Source organism: Lutjanus erythropterus, chromosome 19 (assembly GCF_056507025.1).
Source record: "Lutjanus erythropterus isolate fLutEry1 chromosome 19, fLutEry1.hap2, whole genome shotgun sequence".
NCBI classification, from domain to species: domain Eukaryota; kingdom Metazoa; phylum Chordata; class Actinopteri; order Lutjaniformes; family Lutjanidae; genus Lutjanus; species Lutjanus erythropterus.
The window spans coordinates 5,580,552-5,604,939 of NC_139335.1; the positions used below are offsets into that span (position 1 = coordinate 5,580,552).

At 41.1% G+C, this 24,388-nt stretch overlaps 1 protein-coding gene and 1 non-coding gene across 2 annotated transcripts in view; both read left to right on the top strand.

Annotated features, from left to right (window-relative positions):
* The window catches only part of radil2a (Ras association and DIL domains 2a), a 31,236-nt gene extending 8,182 nt beyond the window's left edge, over positions 1-23,054 (top strand). Inside the window, exons 5-16 of the mRNA XM_084743985.1 lie at positions 1,792-2,487; positions 3,776-3,813; positions 5,355-5,524; positions 5,610-5,722; positions 9,382-9,601; positions 10,237-10,409; positions 14,191-14,335; positions 17,460-17,641; positions 17,757-18,141; positions 21,099-21,232; positions 21,817-21,956; positions 22,055-23,054. Of these exons, the coding sequence (XP_084600111.1) occupies positions 1,792-2,487; positions 3,776-3,813; positions 5,355-5,524; positions 5,610-5,722; positions 9,382-9,601; positions 10,237-10,409; positions 14,191-14,335; positions 17,460-17,641; positions 17,757-18,141; positions 21,099-21,232; positions 21,817-21,956; positions 22,055-22,157 (2,499 nt within the window). The 3' untranslated portion in view covers positions 22,158-23,054. The remainder of the gene's footprint in view (positions 1-1,791; positions 2,488-3,775; positions 3,814-5,354; positions 5,525-5,609; positions 5,723-9,381; positions 9,602-10,236; positions 10,410-14,190; positions 14,336-17,459; positions 17,642-17,756; positions 18,142-21,098; positions 21,233-21,816; positions 21,957-22,054) is intronic.
* On the top strand, positions 16,660-16,731 carry trnae-uuc (transfer RNA glutamic acid (anticodon UUC)). Its single transcript has one exon. It is a non-coding gene; the product is annotated as a tRNA-Glu (tRNA).
* Positions 23,055-24,388: the final 1,334 nt, after the last annotated feature.

A 24,388-nucleotide genomic window follows, 5' to 3' on the forward strand; every position in this document is an offset into this window, starting at 1 on the left:
AGCCCACAGTTAACCAGTGAAGAGAGGTTTGGAGTAATGTGGTCTCGTCTTTTTGAAATGACTAAAACCAGCAGCAGCATGTTAAACAAGTTGGAGGCGAGAGATGGCTTTCTGATTAAGACTGGAATAAAGGGCAGTGCAGTGATCTCAGCATAATTATTTAAAAGCATGAGGTTCACTTAAGATAGAAATTACTTATTTTTAAAATCATCCTTAGTTAAAGGAAGCTGAGTTGAACAACTTTTGGATTTGGCTCTCAAGAGTTGAATCAAAAATCAAAAAGAACAAGGCAGTGGCTGGATGATTGTACACAGTAGTGTGACTAGCTCTTGTCAGACTGCTTGGCTCTTCCTGGCACAGATGATAAGGTATCACTGGATGACTAATAGTCTTAATGTGGTGATCTGCAGGTCATGGACATCACTGGTGTCGCACCCATAAGCCCTTCCATTCCTGTCTCGCCTCACGCTGCCAGGGCAGGTGGTTCCACCAGCTGACCCTGCTGCTGTTCACATGCACACTGCTGGTTCATTTCCAAAATGTTACGCAAGAAAATCGATCCCATCCTACACATTGGCTTTCAACATCTTACATCGAGAATATGGGATCAGAGTAGAGCTGAAGCAATTTGTTGCCTTTAATTGTTGGGCAGAGGGAGTCTAGAGAACCAGGAACAGTTGTGCTGATGCTGAGCAGGTTACAGGCAGAGCAGAGGTGGGACAGCTGCAGGCAGAGGCAAACAAGAATTACCAAAAAGTGTAATCTAGCAAAAAGAGATACACAGGCTGGAATTAAATTACCCCTTCAGAGGAGGTGGAGATGAAGCCAATTATATAGCAAAGATGATTGGAGATGATTTGCAGATTGCTGCCTGACTCCTACAGACCTGATCCCACTCCTGTCATTAAAACACAGACAGAGACAGAGAGAAGGTCCTGACCAGGATGAAGACAGAGGGCACGACACAGGAGGCTGCTGAGCTTTGTTTATGCTTGCGCAAGACACCGTGACATGGGCATCCACAGATGGCGCCGAAACGACGACTGCACACAGAAGCGTTTATGCACAAACAAAGAAAAATGTCATGTTGTCCACAAAATTCATGCAAAATGTCCTCTCCAGAGGATTTGGTGTTTGGTTTTGGTCCATTCTGGGCTACTGCAGAAACATGGGGGGTGCATCATGGAGGCGGACCTGCATCCTGTCCAGATATAAAGGGCTTGCTCTGCAGTTTTTCCCATTCCTGGTCCTCAGGGCCCACTGCCGTTCATGTTTAAGGGGTTTCCTTGCTCCAACACACCTGATCCGAGTGAACAGGTCATTATCAGGCTTCTGCAGGGGCCTGATGACAAGCTGATCATCTGAATCAGGTGCTGGAACAGGAACAATCTAAAACATGCATGGCAGTGCCCATTTTTTTCAGTATTTTCTATCATTTTTCCAGTCTACTGGATTTGCTTTCTTTCTACTAGAAAGAAAGTAGTCCCTACATAAAGTTGCTCACGACAAGGTCTGTTGATTATCTTGGATAATGGTTATGATTTTTGGAAAGAGACACTGGTTTCAAATGTATTTTTTGGCTCTTTGAGCACCACAAACTGAGTGCCATTTAGTCCCATTATAATTTAGAGAAGGCAGACATCTCTGCAGCTCATATCTCCAAATCTCTGCAACTCACGCCAATGAAAACTACCATAGATGGATAAACAGCATTTAAGACCTGAGGAAAAATATGTATTTTTGATTTTGGGTGAACTGTCTCTTTAATTAAACAAAGCACTTGTTTTACAGGACTTTGTCATCTACCTGATGAGCGGGACCACCACCATCTTTGGCTGCTGCAGGGAGCACTGTAATGGAGAAGATGAGGAGAGATTAAAGGTGGACATCCTCCTCTTTGCTCCTGATGTGTTGCCCCAGCACTGCTGCGTCAGACGCCTGGACTCTAACGTCCCCGCCTCTACAGGGGAGCACAAAAAGACACTGACCATGCTGAAGCCCCTTCACGGTGCCCCTGTCACCAGAAATGGTTTCCTTCTTAAAGAGGAGGTGGAACTGAACCCAGGGGACTTGGTTGGCTTGGGGAAACACTACCTCTTCATGTTTAAGGATCCTACCAGCACATCAGGAGTCCTTCAGACCCCGCCTTGGATGACCAGACTCTGCCCGAACTCTGACACAAAAGCGTCATCCTCATGTTCATCGTGCGGCTCCACTGTGACCATCAAAAGGTTGCAGAGGAAGCCTTTACCGCCTCGCTGGAGGGACCTGGAGGGCACGGAGGCTTCGGTGAGCTACGAGCTGGAGCAGGAAGAGAGAGTCCTGCAGGAGATTTTGGACATGTTGGACCCCATTGGAAACGAACCAAAGCTGACGCCCGCCTTCCTGCTGAGCCTGTGCATCCAGCACTCAGCCTCCACGTTCCAGCTGACACACTTCAGACAGCTGCTGCTCCGGATAGCCAGCCAGATCCAGATCGTTATGTGGGTAAGGATGACACTCTGCTCTTTGTTTCTGACAACAGATCAGTGACCTTTTGTGCCAGAGAATCTCACATAAACAAAGGCTGAATTCAAAACCGCCGACTGCATGCTACCAAAGAACGCAGTAGTAGTATGCAGGGGTGTGGACTATAATTTTGCTACAATTCACTTAAAAACCCAGTTATGTGAACAAACATTACCATTGACGCAACAACTGTTATGTGACAGTAGTTGATGTTTTGGCAGTTTATATAAGAAAATCGCTGAATTTACATGTGGAAAAGTTTTAACCTTGTCTGTCATCTTGTCTTGAATTGTGACCTGACAGTTGAAAGTCTAATCAAATCATGGATTTGGAGAATTGTGACACCCCTTGTAGTATGACTTTTGACGGAAACAATAATCCAGTTATTGGCAAAACATTGCTGCTGTGTAGCGTCCCCATATGCTCTAAACAAAAGATGAAGTATAAATGTGGATTTTCATGATTTTTCCACAGGTAAACAGAGATAGTAACACCTATAAGTGATTGGAAGGAACCAGATTAACCAGTGTTTTGTCACATTACTTTAGGAAGTTCTTCTGGTATTTCTGTTGCGTTGGAAGTGTAACATTGTCTTTGTTATCCTTCAATCAAACTGGGTGTGTTTTCATAAAACTTGCTGACTGATGGTATTTTTGTTTGCCCATGTGTGGTTGTATTGTGAACATTTACCACTTGGCAACAGCTACATAATTTCAATGAAATGCATCAAAATTGTTATGTAATGACAGAACAGCAGTACAAAAATTAAAAAATATCCTACAGTTGTGTGCAGGGATTTCATCAGGCATTGTTGCTGAAGAATCCACTGTGTTGGCTGCACTGGCTGTGTGACTGTGGTGAAAGAGGCCGGCTGGACACGCCACAGGCGCTCGTGGAGCTTCTCAATTCTGAACATGTTGGAGCTCATTTTTGATTCGCCAACACTTTTCATAAAACTGCCAATATTCAAAATCTGCACAGTTGATTTCCCACCTTCCCCTGTGCTCTGATGCATACTGGACATTTGGCATCCTGCAAATTTTGCTTTGCACACTGTGAACTACATGCTACAATTTGACCCAGTATAGTGGGTGGTTTCCAATTGTCTGAAAAGTTAATAAGTGTGTGTGCAGCACTATGTTCCCCTGAGTGTGACGATGAATGTAAAGTAATCAAATGTGCCATCAGGGTTGGATGTAATGTACATAAGCTGGTTGATGCTGATGCCTGACATGGATATTTTCTTTATGTGTTCTCTCCTTCTCAGGAGAAGACAAAGGAACTTGCAGCAATCCAGCCAGAAACGTGAGTAGAAGAAGAACCACAAGTGTTTTGAGAATGTCCCAGAAATACATGACAATGACCTGCCACAGAGAGACGAGCAGCTGCTGCTGCCTGCGATGATATACGACACACGACACCTCGAGTTTTACTGCCTGAATAAAAGAGGAGTTAAAGTGTGATTTTACTGTATCTATGTGCTCCCTCTGTAAACAATGAGTTTGGTTGAATGCAGGTTGCGCAAAGAGTGAATTTCCCACAGTCTCTTCTCTAAGAAAGTAGAAGCAGCTGATTAGTAGTCATTGTCTGCTTGTTTTATCATGAAGTGTCACAGGGTTACATTTTCTCTATCAGGAGGTGAACAAAGTTATCAAAGTTTAAACTCTTTCACTTCACCCCTCTCTATCATTCACCGGGAACAAGAGATCTTTAGGGAGAGATGCAGCACAGTTATATTTCATGAGCTGTTACAGTAGCTTTTGGGTTGATAGCATTTATTACTTACATTTGGTGCAAATTTTAATCATTTTTGACCACTTGACACCTCAAAAATATCACATTAAGAGATTTCTGTAAGAATTGCGCCTGAATGCTCCAGGTCTGTAGTGTGTGGTTGTGAAGTTTAATGAGGCTGCAGTTATCCCAGAGGTCACAGCAGCTCATTTTATACAGAGAGGTCAAATTTTAAAAAAAGAAATGTCTGAAATATCTAGTATGACAACTAACATAATCGCACGAGAATATAACTGGACTCATTGAATCCACAACAGTCTTAGGTTTCCAGTCAGATCATTTCATGTAATTCCAGTGCTGTTTAGGGTTTGCAATGTGCAGAACTTTGACAGGCATATTTGGACCTAAGGATTACATTGCAGTCTGCGTTGTGCCTGCTGACTGAGTTGATGTGCTGGACCAATTCCAAAGCTTTTGTAGTCATTTAGACCCTAAAATAGGTAAAAAAAAAAAAAAATGGGCCCAGATTTAAAAATACTGGAATTACCTTTTAACCTATAAATTGTGCAGAGACTCTTTAGGTGTACACTTTAAATGCCTGAGTCCTGACATGAGCTGTGAACACCACATCTGAAAGAATAATGAAAATAGTTTTTGTACATACTATTTAAATACAGTATAACAATCCATATATTTTACTTCCAACATGAACAGTAAGTGTGACTTTAGAATTAATCTATATTATTTGTACACCATGTTGTATAAGGGACATTCTTAGTTTCATTGAAAATACTCACAAAAGTGGACTCTTTATCCTCAAGTTGACCTTTTTTGATTTAACTTCCTCTAATATTTCTGCAGATCAGCGTAATTGTGTGTCGAGTTACAGAAACTTTCAGTTCCTCCTTATGAAGCCACTTATGAACTGTGACCTCAAAACGTCTGCTGTGAAAAAAACAGTGGAATTATCCGTTAGAGAGGCTTCGCATGTGAAAATATTACAAAAAGGGAATGTTCATATAAAAACAGGAAATGAAGGGAAATTACAGACAGTAACAGAACTGAGGTAATTAGTTATCACAGTAGAAATCAGCTCTATGTTTTTCCATCAGGAGCTCCAGTGACGGGCAGCCCGAGCACCTGCAGCTGCTCAGCATGGAGGAGCTGATCCCAGGTCTGCAGCCGCTGGTGCTGTGGATGGCCAACTCCATCGAACTGCTGCACTTCATCCAGCACGAAGTCCCGCAGCTGCTGCCCTGGAGGCAGGACCAGGAGGACGAAGGTGGACATGACGCTCACAGCTGTTACACCTGCAGTGTGTTGTATGTGTGTGTTTTTAAAATGTGTGTGTGTGTGTGTGTTGTCAGGTCTGTTGGACTCTGAGATGTCCTCCACACGGACAGCCTGTGAGGAAGCCATGACGGTCCTGGAGGAAGTCATCATGTTCACCTTCCAGCAGTCTGTCTACTATCTAACAAAGGTTAGCTGCCATACTTTAAAGGGACATTCTGACATTTTTAAACCTGGGTTTTACTTTTACATAAAACGAGTTCAGATGCTGTAAAATTTAAATGGTTTAAAGAAGGCTCAGGTTTAAAAATGCTAGAATTATCCTTTAATATACTATGTCCCTTAACACGTTCACATAGTGACATCAACGTCGTTTCACATCCTTTTGACCTGTAAAATCTGAGTGTCGGTCACATGTGAAGCAGGAAATTGGACTGTGTAAACATCAAATTCTGTTTTCATTGACAGAAAACACAATACCAGAATGGAAACATCAACTCTCAGTCAGGAAAGGCCTGTGAGATAGTGAGCAGGGTGTCTTTTCCACCCACTGCAATATAAACAAAAAGACAATCTTGTCTCCCAAGGTTTCACTGGTTTGTTTGAAAAACAAAAAAAACAGCAGGACTGATTTGGTGAGAACCACTTTATGAACAACTGAAGGCCTTTTTAGTCTTGCAGCTTCATTAATCAGAGTTCATACAAACGTCTTGAAAGTTTTGAAAATGCTTAATTAATATTTTAATACTTAATTGTCATTATAGTCTGCTGTTTTATCTACACAACCACCCCTGTAAACCAAAAAACTTTTGACATTTGATATGAAGCAATCTTGTTATCATTTTGCAATCACAGTAGCGAGTGGTTAGTTGTACTGCTGTGTTTCAGGTTGCAAGTCATGTAAACACACACAGATCTGACAAATAGTTATCATTTGATCAGCAACTGAGAAGATAGGCATGAAATGTAAATTGAAAACTGTTCATTGTTTGTTCGTTCACATCCTCGTTCTTCTTTTTCTTCTTCTACTTGATCTTGTTGTTCTTCTTGTTCTTGTTGTTCATGTTCTTTTTCTTGTTCTTGCGTCTCTTTATGCTTTTGGGATATGTAAAATTATATGTTATTGGATGACTTTATATAATGTCCATGTAAAAAGTGTTATTTCAACCAGGTTTGAGAAATGTTGTCCCTGTAACTGCATCTGTTGATAAGGGATGCTGAAATTTCTAATTTTCTAAACACATACATGCTAAAAAGCATCTGTAAGGACAGTTAAATGGGGCCCAGCGGGGAGCCTTGGGGTACGTCACAGGAAACATTAGCAGAAGAGGATGAAAACTTATAGATCAGAACTGATAGTGGTCTATGCTGCAGATAGATTTTATACCACTCCACAGCCACTCTAAAATCTCAGTGTGTGTCTGGATGTGCCTTGTGACAAAACAGTCAACCCTCCTGTTTTACAGGCCGACAGGACACTCCCAGGCCGTATTTATGTGACTTTCCCATGTTAAAGCTGCTTATTAAAGGCTGTCTGGTTTATGCAGGTTCGACATCACAGACAGTTAACAGCACAGACTGTAGAAACACCACCACCCTGCTCAGTGACTGTCTGAGGAAGGAAGCAGGAACAGCCTGTGCTGTTGTTTTGAATACTCAGACATATTTCTGTTGGCTTGTGCTGCACGTCATACTGCAACTGACAGACTTTACTGGACAGAATATCCTCTTCAGTTCAGTACTTAGCAGACCAGATTCTTCCATGTGGCTTTTTCAGAGGCAGGTTTCATCGCATTTAATTGTCACTTGAGGATCCTTAACCATGTACCTCCAGCTTTGTTTACAGCAGGAGCAGTACTGCAGTTTCTCTCTTGATTAGATAATTTATGTGTTATTTGAGGATGTGTTTGCTGGTTACTGACTTGCTGGTGGATGATCAACTGCTCTGAAGCACAGTGTGTTTCTTGCAGAGGAAGACAAACTGTCATCAGAGACACACCCAACAGGGGGAAGGAAGTCAAGAGGGGAAACTTTTTTCACTTAATGTCATGTAATATATGGCTGAAGGCTCATAATGTACAGACATGATTTTTTCACTTCTTGTTCTTCTGCCTAAGTCTTTTTAAAAATAGAATATAAGTAAACTCAAAGGGTAAGAAAAATCCTGATTTATCCCTCGGGAGCCTGTTGAGGGGCAGCAACCAGCTGGTGCAGCACTTAAACCGTGCAGAGCAGCAACCAGTGGTCGTGAGCACCACCTCATCCTGTTCCTCTATGACAGCTACAGTAACTCAGCATGGAAAATACTGATATGAGGCTCTGAATTTAATGAATTTGCTGTTTATCAGACCACAAATGAGACAAGAATTTGGTTGGAGAAACAATACACTGCACCAGAGTGGGACTCACTGATCACTATACAAAAACACAACTTTTACCTTTATTCAATGATTCTGTTGAAACTGGATCATATTTTATGGAGAAAACATCTACTGTGTTTCCCCTCTGATGTCCTCCGGCTGCTCTGCCTGAACCCTCTGTGGTTTACTGATGGGTTCTATTGTGTTTTTCAGCTAATAAGAGTCGGTTGTAGGTCATCGGCAGGTATCATACATGGAAGGGCTGTAATACAGTGAGCAGGTTATTATAATGAAATAAACTCCAACAGGGCGATGCAGGACTACCTAGGAAAAAACAATAAGTTGACACAAAATATTAATTTAAAATTATTTTAAAATGATTTTTTTGCTTTTCCAGAGTCTATTATCAGAACTGTGTCCATAGCAATGGTGTGTAACAGACCTGAGTGGCACAAATGACAAATCATTTTCTGATTCAAGTAGAGGAAAAGGAAAGTGTGCACGTACAGATATGTTTTAACTAAACTATTTGCAGTCTTTGTGTTTCTGTAAAACTCCTCCACTGTTTCCTGTCTGGCTGCAGTCGGTCTCCATGATAACCGATCAGCACCTTCACATTTGCTGAGCCGCACTGTAAACTATCAGATGACCTGTTGCCTCAGGCATCAGGGTTATTGTCGCCTTTATGGCCTCTTTCAGTTTGTCTGAGGTCATTATCTTAGTCATGGTGGTGTGTGAGTGAGAGTGTGTATGTGTGTGTGTGTGTGTGTGTGTGTGTGTGTGTGTGTGTGTGTGTGTGTACCAAACAGGTGATGTCATTCATATGAAACAATGGCGGAACTGTGTCAGAAGACGAGTAAATGATAAGAGCTGGATCTGTGGGACGACTGACAACCAGCCGGTGGTTCAATAAATCAGGTTTCGAGATGATTCTGCAGCGTGGGCAGAACTGTCTTACTCTTCCTCTTTATTTATATGGATTCAAACATGTAATCCTTTTTAAGATGCTACATTCAGCATTTTTAAAGTTGCAGTAATGGATTTGCATCAGAGAAAAAAGAAGACAAAATTATTTTGATTTAATTAAGTTTGGGACTTTGCCTACGTGCAGTTCTCAGATTGTGAAAAGACTCAGATTTCAGTGTAACCATCGGACAGTGTGTCTGATTTCCCTGCAGCTGCTCTTTGTGTTGTGAAACAAGCTTTCCTGCAAAGTTTCCTGTATGCTGCGTGAATACCTTCCTCTATTTGAATCATTATGTCAATATGTTCTATACATAGCAGCACTAAACAAGATTACCTTCCTGTTAACGTTCTCACAACGTAGTTTATGTAATCAGGAATCACATAAAGGCAAAGGAAAGTTCAGTGATAGTCTGTATCAGCCTTATCACTGCTTGACTCCCATGGTGCATTAGCAGTGATGATAGAAGAGGGTTTTATTTTACACTGCAGACGAAATGTAAAATATCCCCCTCTCTGTCCACAGAGTATGTACTCAGCCTTGCCTGGCCTGCTGGATGGGAACCCGTTCTCAGAGAGCGGTCAGCTGCGAGTGCCTGACGGGCTCAGCGGCATCCTGGTGGTGCTGAAGGAGGCGCTGAAGCTTCTCACGGCCTTCCAGGTCCATCCAGACATCTCGTTACAGCTCTGTACCTACCTGTTCTTCTTCATCAACGCATCGCTGTTCAACGCGCTCATGGAGAGAGGTAAGACTTCAGATCACTCAGGAAGAAACCTGTTAGTTATGTTTTAACTTTAGTTTGGTCCAGACTGAAATATCTGATGAATCACACAGAGCGCTGCAGGGATGACATATTTTTTTAGCCCAACTCGGAAGTTAGCATTGCTCTAGTTCATACAACAAAAATACAATGGGATTTTTCCATTGGATTTTGGATTAATGCAGAAAACAAGCTCAGTGGAGAACATAAGTCTATGATATGTACATGCTTGGTTCAGCACGATAAGCCTCACAAAAGAGCACAACTTTTATGATTTTTGAAGCGTAACTTTGCAAACTCCAGAAGAATTTAGCCACTTGTTAGCAACCGCCATTCTTAAGACACAGAAAAGCTTCAAAATTCACTAGTGGGGGCAAAACATTATATTTGAACCTATTTGCTGAAATAAACGTGATTTTGGACTGCCCTTCCTAATACACTGTATTTTTGACTATATTCTTTCCATTAAATAACAAAATCGTCATATATTTATAATTCACCCAGAGGTTTGTGTTTAACTCCCAATATAACCAGGCATATAGCATGAATAGTACTACAATAACTGCTATTATAATATATTTTATTACATATCTTTACATTTACTGGATGTCGTTTTTCAGGATCTGTCGCTGGGTTCTACCAGTGGTCCCGAGGTGTTCAGATCCGGGCCAACCTGGACCTGCTGATGGACTGGATCCAGAGCATTGGTCTGGTTGATTTGGGCGCTGAGTTCTTCCAGAAGCTCTCTGCTGCTGTCAATCTGCTGGCCACACCCAAAGAAACCCTCCTGCAGGTCAGAGGACATCCGTTTCTCCTTTCCTGTTTGTCTGTTCGTGGGCGGGTGCATCCTCGAGAGTCAAGTCATGTCTGCGTCAGCCTCGGTGTTTTCATTGTCTTAAAGGTGTCAGTACAACATTAGTCATGTATGTTTATGTATTAGGCACTAAACTTTACATCTCTTGGAAGTATGAACCTCACTTAACCCCAGAGGTGACAAAAGTACACACATTCTGTCCTCAAGTATAAGTACAGACATTTGTATAAAAAAAAATACTCTGGTCAAAGTAGAAGTACAGATTCATTCAAGTAAAAGTAGAACAAGTACAGGCTCTGAAATGCACTCAAACTATAAAAGTAAAAAGTCGCTTTTTGAAAGCTGAAGACAGTCCAGTCTCCCCCACTCGTCTGTCTCAGCTTAATACGTTTTTCATCTTGATACATCTTTTACGTTGTTTTTAATATTGTCACTTTTATATCTTTTTCATCTTGTTAGTTATCTGCCTTGTTACATCTTTTTTTGTCTTGTTACGTCTTTTACATCCTGTTTAGTCTTGTTAAATCTTTTTCATCTCATTACATTGTTTTTAGTTCTGTTATGATGTTATTAGTCTTGTCTAGTTCCATCCATTTAGCCTGAAAAGTATTTGCACTTAGTTACTTTCCACCTCTGCTTAACCGTTCATGCAATAACCTCTTGTTGTTTTCAAACATTGTGATGACCATGACTAATAATGCCATAAAAGCTGTCAGTGGAAGCATGTTATTTTATGGTTATAGTAGTCTTGAGAACGGGGGCACTTAAACTCCCATGGTGCCATTCACATCGATCAGATACGAGGAAATAGCTTGCAGGAACAGACTGAGTGTAAATACACTAAAATGATTAACTCACGATGTCATGGGGCCAATTAAAGCTTAGCCAACACTTATCTAACTTAAGATCATATGGACCTGAGTATATCCTGTTAGCCAGTATGTGTGTAATATATTATCAGTTTAAATCCTATTTATTCTGACGTAAGCCGAGCGGAAACATGTGGCTAAAAGCTCAGATGGCATTTTAATGTTCTGAGGCACAGAAATACATTAGAGTAATGGCATTTTAAAACCTTTCATACCTTCTCCTTCAGTGTATGCTCAGGAATAACACACTCTATCACTCACACAATACTGTACATCATTAGAACAACAGCTTTATATTTGCTTTTGCTCGTGTTTAGTCTCACTGCACAGTGGTAGCCAGTCACCTTAACATTTAATCCCTCCTTAAGTACACTGCTCTCTTAGTTACCCATTCAGACCTTGTTTACACTTTACGCCACAGAGGGAAGCTGAGCTCTCACTTGGCTGGTTATGAAACACTGAGGTGTTCAGAGTCATACGGTGAAACCAACAACATGAAATCACCCAGGTGTGACAGATAAGGAACAAAAGGTCAGAACTACAAACCTAATTTTGCAGGTTTGTTGCACCTGTAAAGATGACGACATGGAACCTGCTGAACGTTCTGGTGTTGAAGTAAACACATGCTACTGTTGCTTTAAATAGAAAGGCTATAAATAGGAAGTTCTGCTTACATGTACTGTACGTGACCCACATCTATCTACGTAAAGTTCATACAGTGTAACTGTAATCTGTAAACCTAAAGGATGGAAAGACGGTTTAATCTGAATTGAATAGAGGGCTCTGTGGGATAGGAGGATATATTTACAGCCTGACGTCACAACATTTTCCAGTTAGACTTCCTTAAACATTTTCCTATAGAACAGTGGTGTGATGTTCCCCCACAGCTTCATCACATGAGCTCAAATACCCCTTTATCTGCACCACTCAAATGTTCTTATGTTCTTCAGATGGATTAACCTGAACCCTAACCCTAAGTAGGAGAATATAATTTATAATATAATTAAAGATATGTGAGCTGACCACAGATCTAATGTAAGGTTGATGTGATCCTTCGCTCTGTCATGGGAGTGAACTGCTATATTTGGAGGAACTGGGTCAAATATGAGGTCTTATTTCACTCTGAGGTTGACACCTGTTTTTTTTTTTTTTTTACTGTATGACTCGCAGGCTTGATACCAGCCTGAAACACCTCAAGGGCACACACACAAACACCAGCCCACCCCTCACACAGCTGTCAGAGGCCGTGTCTTGTCTTGTTCGTGGGGTTGGATGGTTGCTGGGAAGCTGGCGGTTTTTCATGTATCCCTGCCCTGGCATGAGGTCACGTTGTGGCTGCCGCTACAGAGCACACACCCTCAGCAGATTTTTAGTTTTCCATCTGGAGTTCTGGGCTCTTAAGAAGCAAAGTGGCTGACTGGCACAGTTGTAAATTACACCAGAGGGATGTGGCGTCGTTTGTTTTGCCAGCAGTTATGGAGAGAACAACGTCTGAGGACTTATTTTAGGATAATATAGCAGCCAAACATAAATCTCAGACATAACAAACAGACACTTTTAAATCTCTGCTGTGTATAAGCAGCATTTAAACTTCACCTTCTGTTGAGTTCTGTGTTTTAAGGAGAAGGGCAGGGACGCAACAACATTTAACTTATGGTTTGTGTTGTGGCCCCGGCATGTCTGGGCAAAGTCTTACTTCCACCAATTCAGACGGGCCGAAGGAACTGTAATGTTTGTCCTGTAATAATCACATGAACGTTTCTGGCAAGTGACTCACCTGTTTCCTTGTCCTTGAGATACTTTCTGCAGTCATCGAAAGATCAAATCTTATTTCTCACGCGTGCTGCCGTGAGTGAGTCATTCACGATAAGCAGCAAAAGTACACACATTCTTTACTCAAGTAAAAGTACAGATACTTGTTTAAAGAAGACTTTAGTAAAACTACTAATTCAGTGTCTGTATTCAAGTAAAAGTGGAAAAAGTACAGATCTTAAATGTACTCAAAGTATAAAAGTAAAAAGGCGTCCTCTGCAGGGCATTTCTACCAGATGTTTCTGTGCAAAGTTAAATGAACCTCACCTTTTCTGTTTCATCTTGTTACGTCTTTAACGTCATTTTCATCTTGTTACATCTTTTTTTTACATTGTTATTGTCATGTTATATCTTATATGCCTTTGTTGTCTTGTTACATCTCTTTATGGAGTTTATGTCTTGCTGCATCTGCTGTGCATAATATGCATTGATGGATACATGAAGGAATTGTCTCCTCTGTGTGTAATTGTTCCATCCATTTAGATTTAAATCCGTCTTGATGTTGGGAAGGCTGCACACAATGATGCAAAACAAAAATAATCAACTACTTGTTGTTAAATACTTGTTACTTCCCACCCATGTATTTCATGATAAAGACTTTCACAGCAACCTGAGAGGTGTAGAGATAATGAACAGTTTACACTTCTCATGCTGCACAGAACAAGTACGGCGTGTCAGTTACAGTTCACTCACCTTTTATCATAGCGCAGAATTAAATAAACACAGCTGCACTGATACGAGACGACTTGAAGTGCCTCTTACACTCAGAAATATTTTCCCAAGAGGCTTTGTTACCACATCTGGTCTGACGGGGACAAAAACTATTTACTAGATCATATAATTGGTTTAAAATACTTTGCATGCAAATGAGAGACTAGCAAGGACTTTGTTTCCTCATATGGAAACAAGCATGTTGGGAAAATACTTGTTTCTCCCACCCTGTTATTCTCACAATGACTACAAAGTGCTTTTGTGGCTCTTTCTTAAGATCAAACCGTCAGCGGGTCGTTTTTACAATCCTGTGAAGGCTTTAAGAATAAGTTTACTTCATGTGTCTGTGTTGTTTTATGTCCGTCCAGGCGTCCTGGGCTTCTCTAAGGACCGAGTTTGCTGCCCTGAACCCAGCTCAGCTCCACCACATGCTGAGGGAGTACAGCTCTGGTAAACCCTGTCCCAGTGGATGGACCCCATCACCAGAGGATGCTGATGCCGCTGTCAGGACGGGTGAGTGACACAAACACAGAACATCCTACAGATGAAATGTTAAATCCACAGAAATTTGCTTGTTGTAGCTTCTCTTTGTTATATACTTATTTAGGGCGGCAACTAACAATTTCTTAAACTTTATTTAGCATAAACAAAACAAGACTGGGACCAGATATTCAAAAGCTGAAGACAAAAATCAAACTACAGCGGTGATCATAAAACTGCAGCAAGAAGGAAACAATAGAGGAGCCATGATGAAAATCTTAAAAGGACAAATAAAAAGCAAGGCAAAACGAACAAAACAAAATCAAAAAGAAGATACTAGAAAAGCAAGGACCAAGAAACAGATGTGTACAGTGTTTTAGCCTTTATGTTCTTTTCTTCTGTATATTTCAGCAGCTTAAAATAGTTGACAAGGCCGCAACTAACAACTCTTTTCATTGTCGATAAATCTGGGGATTATTTTCTTTAATGAATTCGGTGTTTAATGCATAAAATGTCAAAAAATGGTCATTGTTTCCCAAAGTCCAAGATGGCGTCTTCAAATATCTTGTATAACTTATAGATCTTACAATTGCATGTGTAAAGCTTTTTACTTTAAGTTTTCATAAACAGAATATGAAACATGGGATTGTGAAACTACTGTTGTCCCAGTTTTCTGTTCCCAAAATTATTTTCTGTGCGGTCCTTCCCACAAGCCGAGCCTGTTTACTGTAAACTGCAGTAACCAGACTCCTCTTTCAGTGGGACTCAGAACATCTATTGTGTAGCTGCATGTTCAAACTTGACAGCAGGGATGCTTGAGTGCACACGGTTCACGATCAACAACAGAGTTCTCAACAAGTCCAGCAACGTGATACAAAAAGAGAGCTGAACTCTGAAGAAAAACAGTGAATGACATCACATTTGTACTTTCTATCAACGTATTATACTTCGTTTAACAGAGTGACATTAATATTTAATCTTTTATGTTTGTTACATTCTCTGTCAAATTATAACAGCTTTGTGTTGATGGGTACCATAAGATGTATGAAGCCCCAAAGTGTTCAATATTAAAAAAAATAAGATTTAAAAAAAAGAACACTCACATTAATTAATTGTTTCAAATATATAAATAATCTAACTCAAGTCAGCTTTATTATTATTACATCTTTCGTACATGCAGCACAAAGTTCCTCACAGACTGAAACAACACCGACAAAAACATAAACAATAAATTAATATTAAAATCATTAATAATCATTAAATCAAGTCAGTTAAATAAAGTAAATTAACAGTAGACATAAAAAGTTATCTTAAAATCAAAGATTACCAATAAAAATTGAATGATTATTAGAACTCAACACATTAATGTGAAATATTGTTTTCATATAGTTTGTTTGGTTTGTTATTTTTCCCAATGACACTTTTATTTCATGTCACTTTTCTTAATTTCACCTTTTATTGTGTGATATATAAACATGGGCAATGTGTAAAAAGGGCATTTTGAATTTCTGTAATAAAATAACAAAAAATAACTCTATTAAAACAATGAATAAAATAATAAATAAGAACGATGAAATAACATTTCTGAAATCATTAGGCAATTTATTGGTTATATCTAAGTTGGTTTTACGTTTCAAAAAGTCTAAATGTTGACAAACTTTCAGTCTTAGTCTCAGACAGATGAAAACATAAATCACAGGATGAAGATTTTTTTTTTTGCATGTTGAGAATAAAGTTGAAATGTCAGAAATAAAATTAAAACACCATTTTGAGAATAAAGTTATTCTGGACATTTTGACTTAACTCTCAAAATGTAAATGAAAATCACTTTCCACTTTAATTTCGTTCACTTTATAAAACTGAATTAAAACACCTTAACACTAACTAATAAGTCGAGGCCTTTATTTCAGTCGTCGTTTTCCTCCACACTAATCCTGTCTCCACCAATCAGCTTCAGTCCACAGTTTCCTCTCAAATCCACTTTTCACAGCAGGACTGTCGCCACCTCACTTACATCTATTTCCACCTGTCAGACTGACAGCACCCTGCTGATGAACTGCACCCTGCTGCTGCAAATACAGCTGCTTTACTTACAGTTTTTCATTTTCCAACATGAACTTGTCAAAACTGAAGTCAAAACTCATCCGATAGTCAGCAAAATAGTAAAAAGTGCACAAACTGTGAATCATTTTTCATTGCTTTCACACAAAATCCATGAACTTGTTTCTCATTTATACTTCACCACCTGCAAAACACTTTTAAAGTAATAATCACAAAAACATTGAAAACCGAATGATGGCAAATTAAACCAGGTTTTTTTTCTGCAGAAACCATGTTATAATTCTGCTACTTACAGCTCCCATATGGTCTAGCGGTTAGGATTCCTGGTTTTCACCCAGGCGGCCCGGGTTCGACTCCCGGTATGGGAAGGTTGAATTTTGGGCCAGCAGCAGTGCAGTCCATAAAGCCAAGTCCAGCTTTGATCAGACAGTATGGAGGGGACTGGTAGCTGGAGAGGTGCCAGCTCACCTCCTGGGTGCTGTCGAGGTGCTGTCGAGGTGCATTCGAGCAAGGGCACTAAACCCCAAACTGCTCAAAGCGCCTGTTTCTGGGCAACATCCGTCACTTTACTGCCTCTCCCACAACACTGCATGTGCATGTGTGATTACAAGCATATGTGTGTGTGACTTAATTCATTTCAGTCTCATTCCCAAACAGACAAAAGAGGATGGCACTCAGTAGGTTTATTTAGGAATTATGATCGCAGCTTAGGAATTTCAAGATTTTGTTGGGTTTTTTTTCAACTTTTTTACAGTATTTTTTAAAAGTACAGTAAATTACTATATGCAAAAATAGAGAGAAACTACTACAAAGGATAGTGATACCAGTTACTGCATTTCTGATTCATTCTTGTTTGCCTTCTGAGAAAGAATTGCTGCCAATGTTTTGGTCAAACAAGCTTATTTTGTATGAAATGTTTTGGTGGTTTGAGTGACTTTTGGTACTGTTGGTAATGCAGCCTGTATGAAGTGGTTTCACTATTGAGCGATGCTTGAAAAAAAACAGTTAAGTTCTGGTGTTGAATTTTATTAGAAAGCTGTGGTAAAGGTCCGATCGTTTGTGATGGATGATGGCAGGTCTTTCTCTCTTCCTGCAGGGGACATCCTGGAGAGCTTCGACAACCACCCGCCGCTCATCCTGCCCAGCAGCACGTTTCACCTGGAGCTGGGTAAACCCATCGTGGAGCCCGCTCTGTTCATACAGCTTGGACATCTGCAGGAGTTCATACGCCAGCTCCCCCGCAGTGAAACCCAAGCCGAGGCCGACGTGGAGGAACAGGTAACGAGCTCTCTGACCCCGCAGCTCAACGACATAACGAGAAGCCAGTGGCAGTCAGGAAATGAGACACCTTGATGTTTCTACATCTGTTATTGATTGACTTTAACTTCTTTAGACTCAGGCTCTCGAGGGGGCAACCACAGATGGCCAGTCTACGACCTCGCCCTCCGTCAGAGTCTTCCACGATCCCGACCATCAGGTGGCCCCTGACCCGGTTACCTGCCCCTCCTCTGAGGCAGACCTGGACCGTATCTCCCCTGCAGAGCTGGCTCAGGCGCGAGGGTCTCACGGTGACCTGAGCAGCTGTGAGGCGGTCCTGACCCAGAAGCTGAAGAGCCTGGAGCTGCAGAACACCCTCCCAGGACAGGCTGACCTGGTCTACCACAAGAGCCTGGCTCTGGACCCGTCCTGCCTGCTGACACCACCCAACACCCCGCAGGGCATGGAGCTGGCTGAGCTGGAGGCGGATCTGCAGGAGGGCGCACGCCAGCAAAAGAAAGGTAAAAGACAAAAGAACAGAAGAAAGGTTCCTCGGTACATATAATCTGAGTTTGGACAGTCATGGATGCAAACTGCACTTGAGTGGACACAGAAACATAGAACTGCAAGGTAGTAGGGCTGTCCCAGACTAAAATTTTTCAGTTATCAGATTTGAAGGACTGGAAGAATCTCAGTCACTGAGGGCTTGTTTTAATGCCGGGGGAAGAGTCAAAGTGTAGTTGGAGCAACCCAGTATCACAAAGAGACTTTAACTCCGGGCAAGACCAGAACTGATGGCCTCAGGTCCCGCCACCAGACATACTTATTCAAGGATATCAGAGACAGAAGAATACTAATGTTTTAAATAAACATGGCTTCACAGATCCTTTAAAGTGGTTTCTTAAAGCCACTAACAGCTGAAAAACATTAACTGAAACCTGACAACAGGCGATAATAAGTGAGATTTAGGAGTGTGCGTACATGTTCAAAGAAGCTGTGAAACAAAGAGTAAACCACACTTCCACAACACATGATGACAAACCGACAGCGTCTCAAAAGGCCCATTCATGGCTCCGCTTACACACAGCAGGTTTTGATTCAAATGACACACAGCTCTGTCACTGAGAATATGACCACTCTCTTTCAAACCTTGTCCGCTGCTACTAACGTCTGGAATGAGGTCACCTCTTAAAGCCTCATTCTGACAACATCTATTAAGGAAAGTATTTAGTGACTTGACCTTGTGGACCAGCTGCATGTTCGTCCCTGGCGGTTCCAGGTCCACACTGAAGTTTCTCCTGACATAAAAGCCGTGCGGCGACGTCACAGTCCTCCCTTCATCTTTTACTGACTCTGGAGGTCAAGAATTTCAAGTGGAAAGGCTGCGCAGGGTGGGTTCGTCGTGCAAAGGAAAGAGTGTTTCCTCTCCCACCCCTATTGTTTTTGGACGCCTCTGTCATGAGGTCATGTGCAGGAATCAGAGGGAGTAGGTAAATCATTTAAACTAAAATGACACTGAAATGTTTCAGACAGCTCTGGAAAGAGTGTAAGCTTTAAGGGGGTTAAAGTTACAACATATTCTGTGACCATCGTAAAATGTGACCCCAATTTTCTCGCATTTTGAATTTTATCTTCTGCACAAACACAGTTTACAAGCAGTCCAGACCTGTTTTAAGAGTTATGCAGTTACTCTGCTGTTATCCAAACATCAATTTTTCCACTAATAACTGTATATTTCAGTAGTTTGAAATGGGGTTGCCATTTTTCTTAACAGATTTTTTTTCTCAATTAAGTAAGTTTCCAACAAATGGTTCAAATGTTTACTGTTGCATAAGCCTCAAATGTAGGAGATGTTAACACAGCAAGAATATATCTTAAACGTGACCAATTAAGTACACAAGTCAAACCAAATGTTAAATGCTGATTATTCTTTTGTTGGATTCAGGAAAGAGGAGGCTGGTTGGTTCAGATTCTTTCTGCCTGCTCTCAGATGTGAATCAGACCTTCAGAAACGCTCCTCGTCACATGTGATTGTGTTTGAATTTAAGAGGTTCAACCTGTGTTAATGCGCTCCCTCACAGACCCCCCACTGTGTCTGTGTGCTGTTACTGAAAGACTATAAGCCGCAGGATTCTGTTGCTCTTAATCAGACGTCTTTACTCTCATTGGTCACTTGTTGTATTATGTTTTCTCTGTTAGTGCCTTTGATAAAAGTAATTTGTTTAAATGGTTTGAGGATTACATTTAACCCAAACCATCTGGCACCATCTCTGTGCTAATTAGGTATTTAGGTTTATACTATTATGTAGAATTTAATCAATTACTTAGTTATGACTTGCAAAACAATACCTGGTCCCATCTCCTGCAGTTACTAGATAGTTGGCAGGATGATACTTAGTCAGGAACATCAAATCCTGTAATAAAGGAAAATTAATTAGTCTTAAATTTAAGAGTAGAGACCATGGCCTTTGTTTACTTTTTGCCAGTTTTGTTTATATCCAAGATGCCCTTGTAATCAATGATTTTTACCCAATATTTAATAGATTCTCATGAGAAATGAAGGAATGTCTCAAATGCATAAAAGTGTAAATCAGAAAGTGCCGTCCACATTTTCAGCTGTTTTGGAAACCAAATTATTCAATAAAGTAAGTTACATTTTTATGATTAACTATTAACTAGCATTAGTTCAGGAAATGTCCACCTTTTTTTTACTCTGTGTGTCATCCCAGCATGCAGGTCTGTACCTTGGCCTCCAGTGTATCTACCTCTGTGGTTTTGGCTAACAGCTTATGTTATTTTGAAAGTTTGGTAATCCTTTAATCTGGCCCCAAGAATTACAGAGAGGTGGTGATGTCAGTAGAGAAAAGAGCAGTGGCCGATCCGTCATGGGAATTTACAGTTGGGTTGGTGCGTGGAATCTTAATCGGTGGCAGCATTGTTCGGGGCAGGTCCTGCGTGGGGGGCAGACAGGCTGCATGTTGGGAAAAGGCGGAGGGGAGGGAGGGGGACAGCAGGAGCTGCAGGGGTGGGAACAGTTTTTTCTTTTTTCTTTTTTTTGGGAATGCTACTGTTGCTGCGTTAATGTTGTGACAGGACGAACCACATGAGCCCGAGGAAGACAGGAAGTCCGTGTTACAGCACCGCAACGTGCTAACTGTTCAGCTCCCACTGCTCAGGCTAATAGGCCTGAAAACAGGCAGCTCAGAGGATAATTTAAAGGTTTAAACACTTCATGTTAATGTGCTTCAAAGCTGTCATTACTCTGGAAGGAAAGGTTATGAAATATAATGTTCAATGTGCTTTTCTGCCCCCACTGATACAATTATTTTAAACAAAACTGTGAGTCATCCAAGCATGGTACTGGCTCTGTAAGCTAAATGCTAATGCAGTGATTGGTTTAACAAGTCTGACAACATAGTAGCGGAAGTTTTTAACTTTGTTGTGATGTAATTGTGTTTTTCTCTGTTTGTTTGTTCAGTCAGTGGATATGCAGAGTGGAAGAAAGAGAGTGTGGAAGAAAAAGAAAAAGAAGAAGAAGACAGAGAGGAGGTGTTCACCGTGGAGCTCCACAGAGGACCTCATGGTCTCGGCCTGGCGCTCGTGGATGGAACGGTACGAGGACTTCTTCGCTCTTCCTCATCCAGCATCCATCCATCCTATTCTTTTCCTCTCCTTCATAACCTTAATTCAATCTCAAGTATTTACAGTTGCACTTGCTGGTTGTGTAAAATGAATTTGAAACTCTTATCTGGATTGTCTCAAATCAGCTTTTGTGTTTTCACCTGATTTAATCCGGACACAGAAAAAACACGTGTAGCTGCTCAGATCTCGTCTCTAATCCGATCAGACTATAAACTGCAGGATTTAAACTCAGCACACTTAAACTACAAATTTAATCACAGTAAGTGAGTTCTACTAAGTAAGAGTTCTGCAGTCCAGGCTCATGGACAAGACCTGACATGGTGCAGTGGTACATTATAATAACAGGAAGATACTTTTATACACTGTCTGAGCACAAATATTTATGCTTTCTTGTACATTTTTTAAAAGACTTGCCCCCTGCTGGCCATTAGAAAGAATGCAGGCACTTCAACATTGGCTTGACTTTTCTGACCTGGATGTTATGTCCGCTTCTTCTTCTACTATGTTCATATCTATCAGTAATCTTTTACTTTCCCTGTTTTATCTTCACATAGAAAACACAGCTGAGAATGAGCGGCATTTACGTGAAGTCAGTGGTTCCCGACTCTCCCGCCGCCCAGTGTCAGAAACTGAGAACAGGTGACCGTGTCCTGGCTGTTAATGGCATCAGCCTGGTCGGTATGGACTACAACATGTAAGTATTAAAGTGCACACAGCTCACACAGTCTGGTCTCTTCTTTAATGCCACTGTGTGTTGACAGCTTGTTGTCTCTGTGTGTGTTTTCATCTCAGTGGCAGAGAACTGATCCGATCATCAGGAGACACTCTCCGGCTGCTGGTGGCCAAGATCGACTCAAAGACGAGCAACAAGGGCTCGGCCACGACTAAATGCTGAAGGAACGAGCTGTGCTGGATGACCAAGTGCAATTGGGAATACTGGAGGATGTGACGCATCCTTCCTGTGACTTCCAAAGTCAGTATTTGTCACCGGATGGATTCCCCTCAACCAAAGGAAAACACACATCCCGCTTCTCCGTTCAGACTTACTGTGAGCTGTTTTCGGAGCAAAAATCTTTGAGACAATCAACCCGGGCAGCAGCAGGACTGGCTCAGACTGTGCTGGACATTTGCTGGCAGACAGACGGTAAAGACAAGTTGTTAAAAGCTCATTTTGCTGTGCCAGCTTCTCTCTGGCCTAAAAACAAACTCTGTGCTCCTCATACACTCACAAACCACGAGGGTTTGGCGGTGAGGAAAATCTATTTGGACGTCTGAAAACACGCTATTCTGTCTGAGGAACACAGAGCTGCTCCAGGATCAAGACCTGATTCACATCTGGCATTAACTGAAATTATTCTGAAATTTTGGCTTTTGTGGCTGTTTTTCAAAAACTGTGAAACTGCATATTTTACACTGCAAAAACCTCCATCTTACCTGTCATCTGTTAGGGAGTCATGAAATCACTTATCTTTGCACGAGTAAAAAAAATCTTTCTCCAGTACAAATATGTTTGTTAACATTCTGTCATTTTAAAGGAGTAATTCGTAATAATTGCACATTCATAAATGAGTCCTGCAGTCCAAACAGCGAGTTGGACCATTAGATTGTGTATTAAACAGGCTGAAATCCATATTTAATATACAGTGTATGAGTTGTTTCCCCAGCCCCCTCCTCCTCTGACTGAAGCTCAGGCAGGCTGCAGGAGTGCAAGACAAGCACAACATTGTAATTCGACGACGACAAGTCCTCCGCTGTAAGTTGATCAGCTGTCAGTTGTCTGTCATTGTAAAGTTAAGCCTGTTATCCTGAACAGAAAAGCCCACAGCTCTGAAGATACACACTCTGGAGTTGGAGTTCAGCCACTGCCTGCCAGACTCCATTAACATTTTGCTCAATTTAACCATGACAAACATTTACTCCTTCTAAAAGATTATTAATGATTTCTTACAACTCATAAACACACTTACTCATTCAGCCAACATTCGAATTCGGAAATGTGGGCTGAAATAGAAATCAAAGGAGAACATCACGGTTGTAGTGTTGTTGATAGAGAAGTGAGTATTTCAGTGCAGCATGGTTCCTTAATTTCTGATGACATATGGTAATTTTCTATAATTGATTACAGTAAATATATCACAGATTTCTCCTTTAAACATTTCTCAGAACAAGGAAAACAAGCAGAATTATTTCTGGGAGATTTTTTTTTCTTGAGGTTGGATGCAAGATGATGACGATATGAATTTCTTTCTTTCAGCTTGTGCAGTTCCACTGTGGCCTTTAGAACATCACATTTACACTTTTATATTTTAAGAGAGACTACATGAATATTTGGTCTGTTACAACAGCAGGTCAACAATAAATGTCCAGGTTAAAGGGACAGTTGTCCACAGTCAGTGTGTTACCTAAAGTATATGGTGGTCAGCACGCTCCCAGTTTGAAAAAACAGCCATCTCGGTGCAGGAAGCTTAGCGTTGTCCTGCTGTGGACAGGGTCAGCAGCAAAACACATTTCATCTCCCTAAAAAAATCAACATCAGTTTAAGTGTACGCTATAGTTAGAATATTTTCAGCACTTTACTTTGCACAGCCTTTTCCGATGGGAAACCGCCGTTATATATAAGCCAAATATCGCTCTTTCCAAAGCCACCAGACTCCTCTGGAAAACGCCATCATTTTACCGCACTGCTGGTCTACCACTGCCGTGATCTGTTTGTCTTATTGTGTGACTTTGATGAGTCCTTTAAAACCACTGACGTCACACAGTAACAAAAACAGACCAGCGATACGTTTTGCTGCTGACCTGGTCCACAGCAGCTCAGCTTCCTACACCAGTACTGCTGCTGCTTCTCAAAATCACGGGCTTAAAAAAGTCCAAACTATCCCTTTAACCTGCAATATTTGTGGCTATTAATGCTTTTAAATAAACTGAAGCATTACATGCTGCTCTTAAAAATGGCTTTAATTTATATTTTTATTGTAAGGATGGATCAGACGCCTCAGAGTGATGAACCTGGAGCTCATTGTTTCTAGTTTTCAGCCTCAGCAGGCGCCTGTTTTCAGATAAAAACCCCTCTGTACACAACCTGCTGACAAACAGCCACTGCTGGTGAACATAGCGGAGCATTTA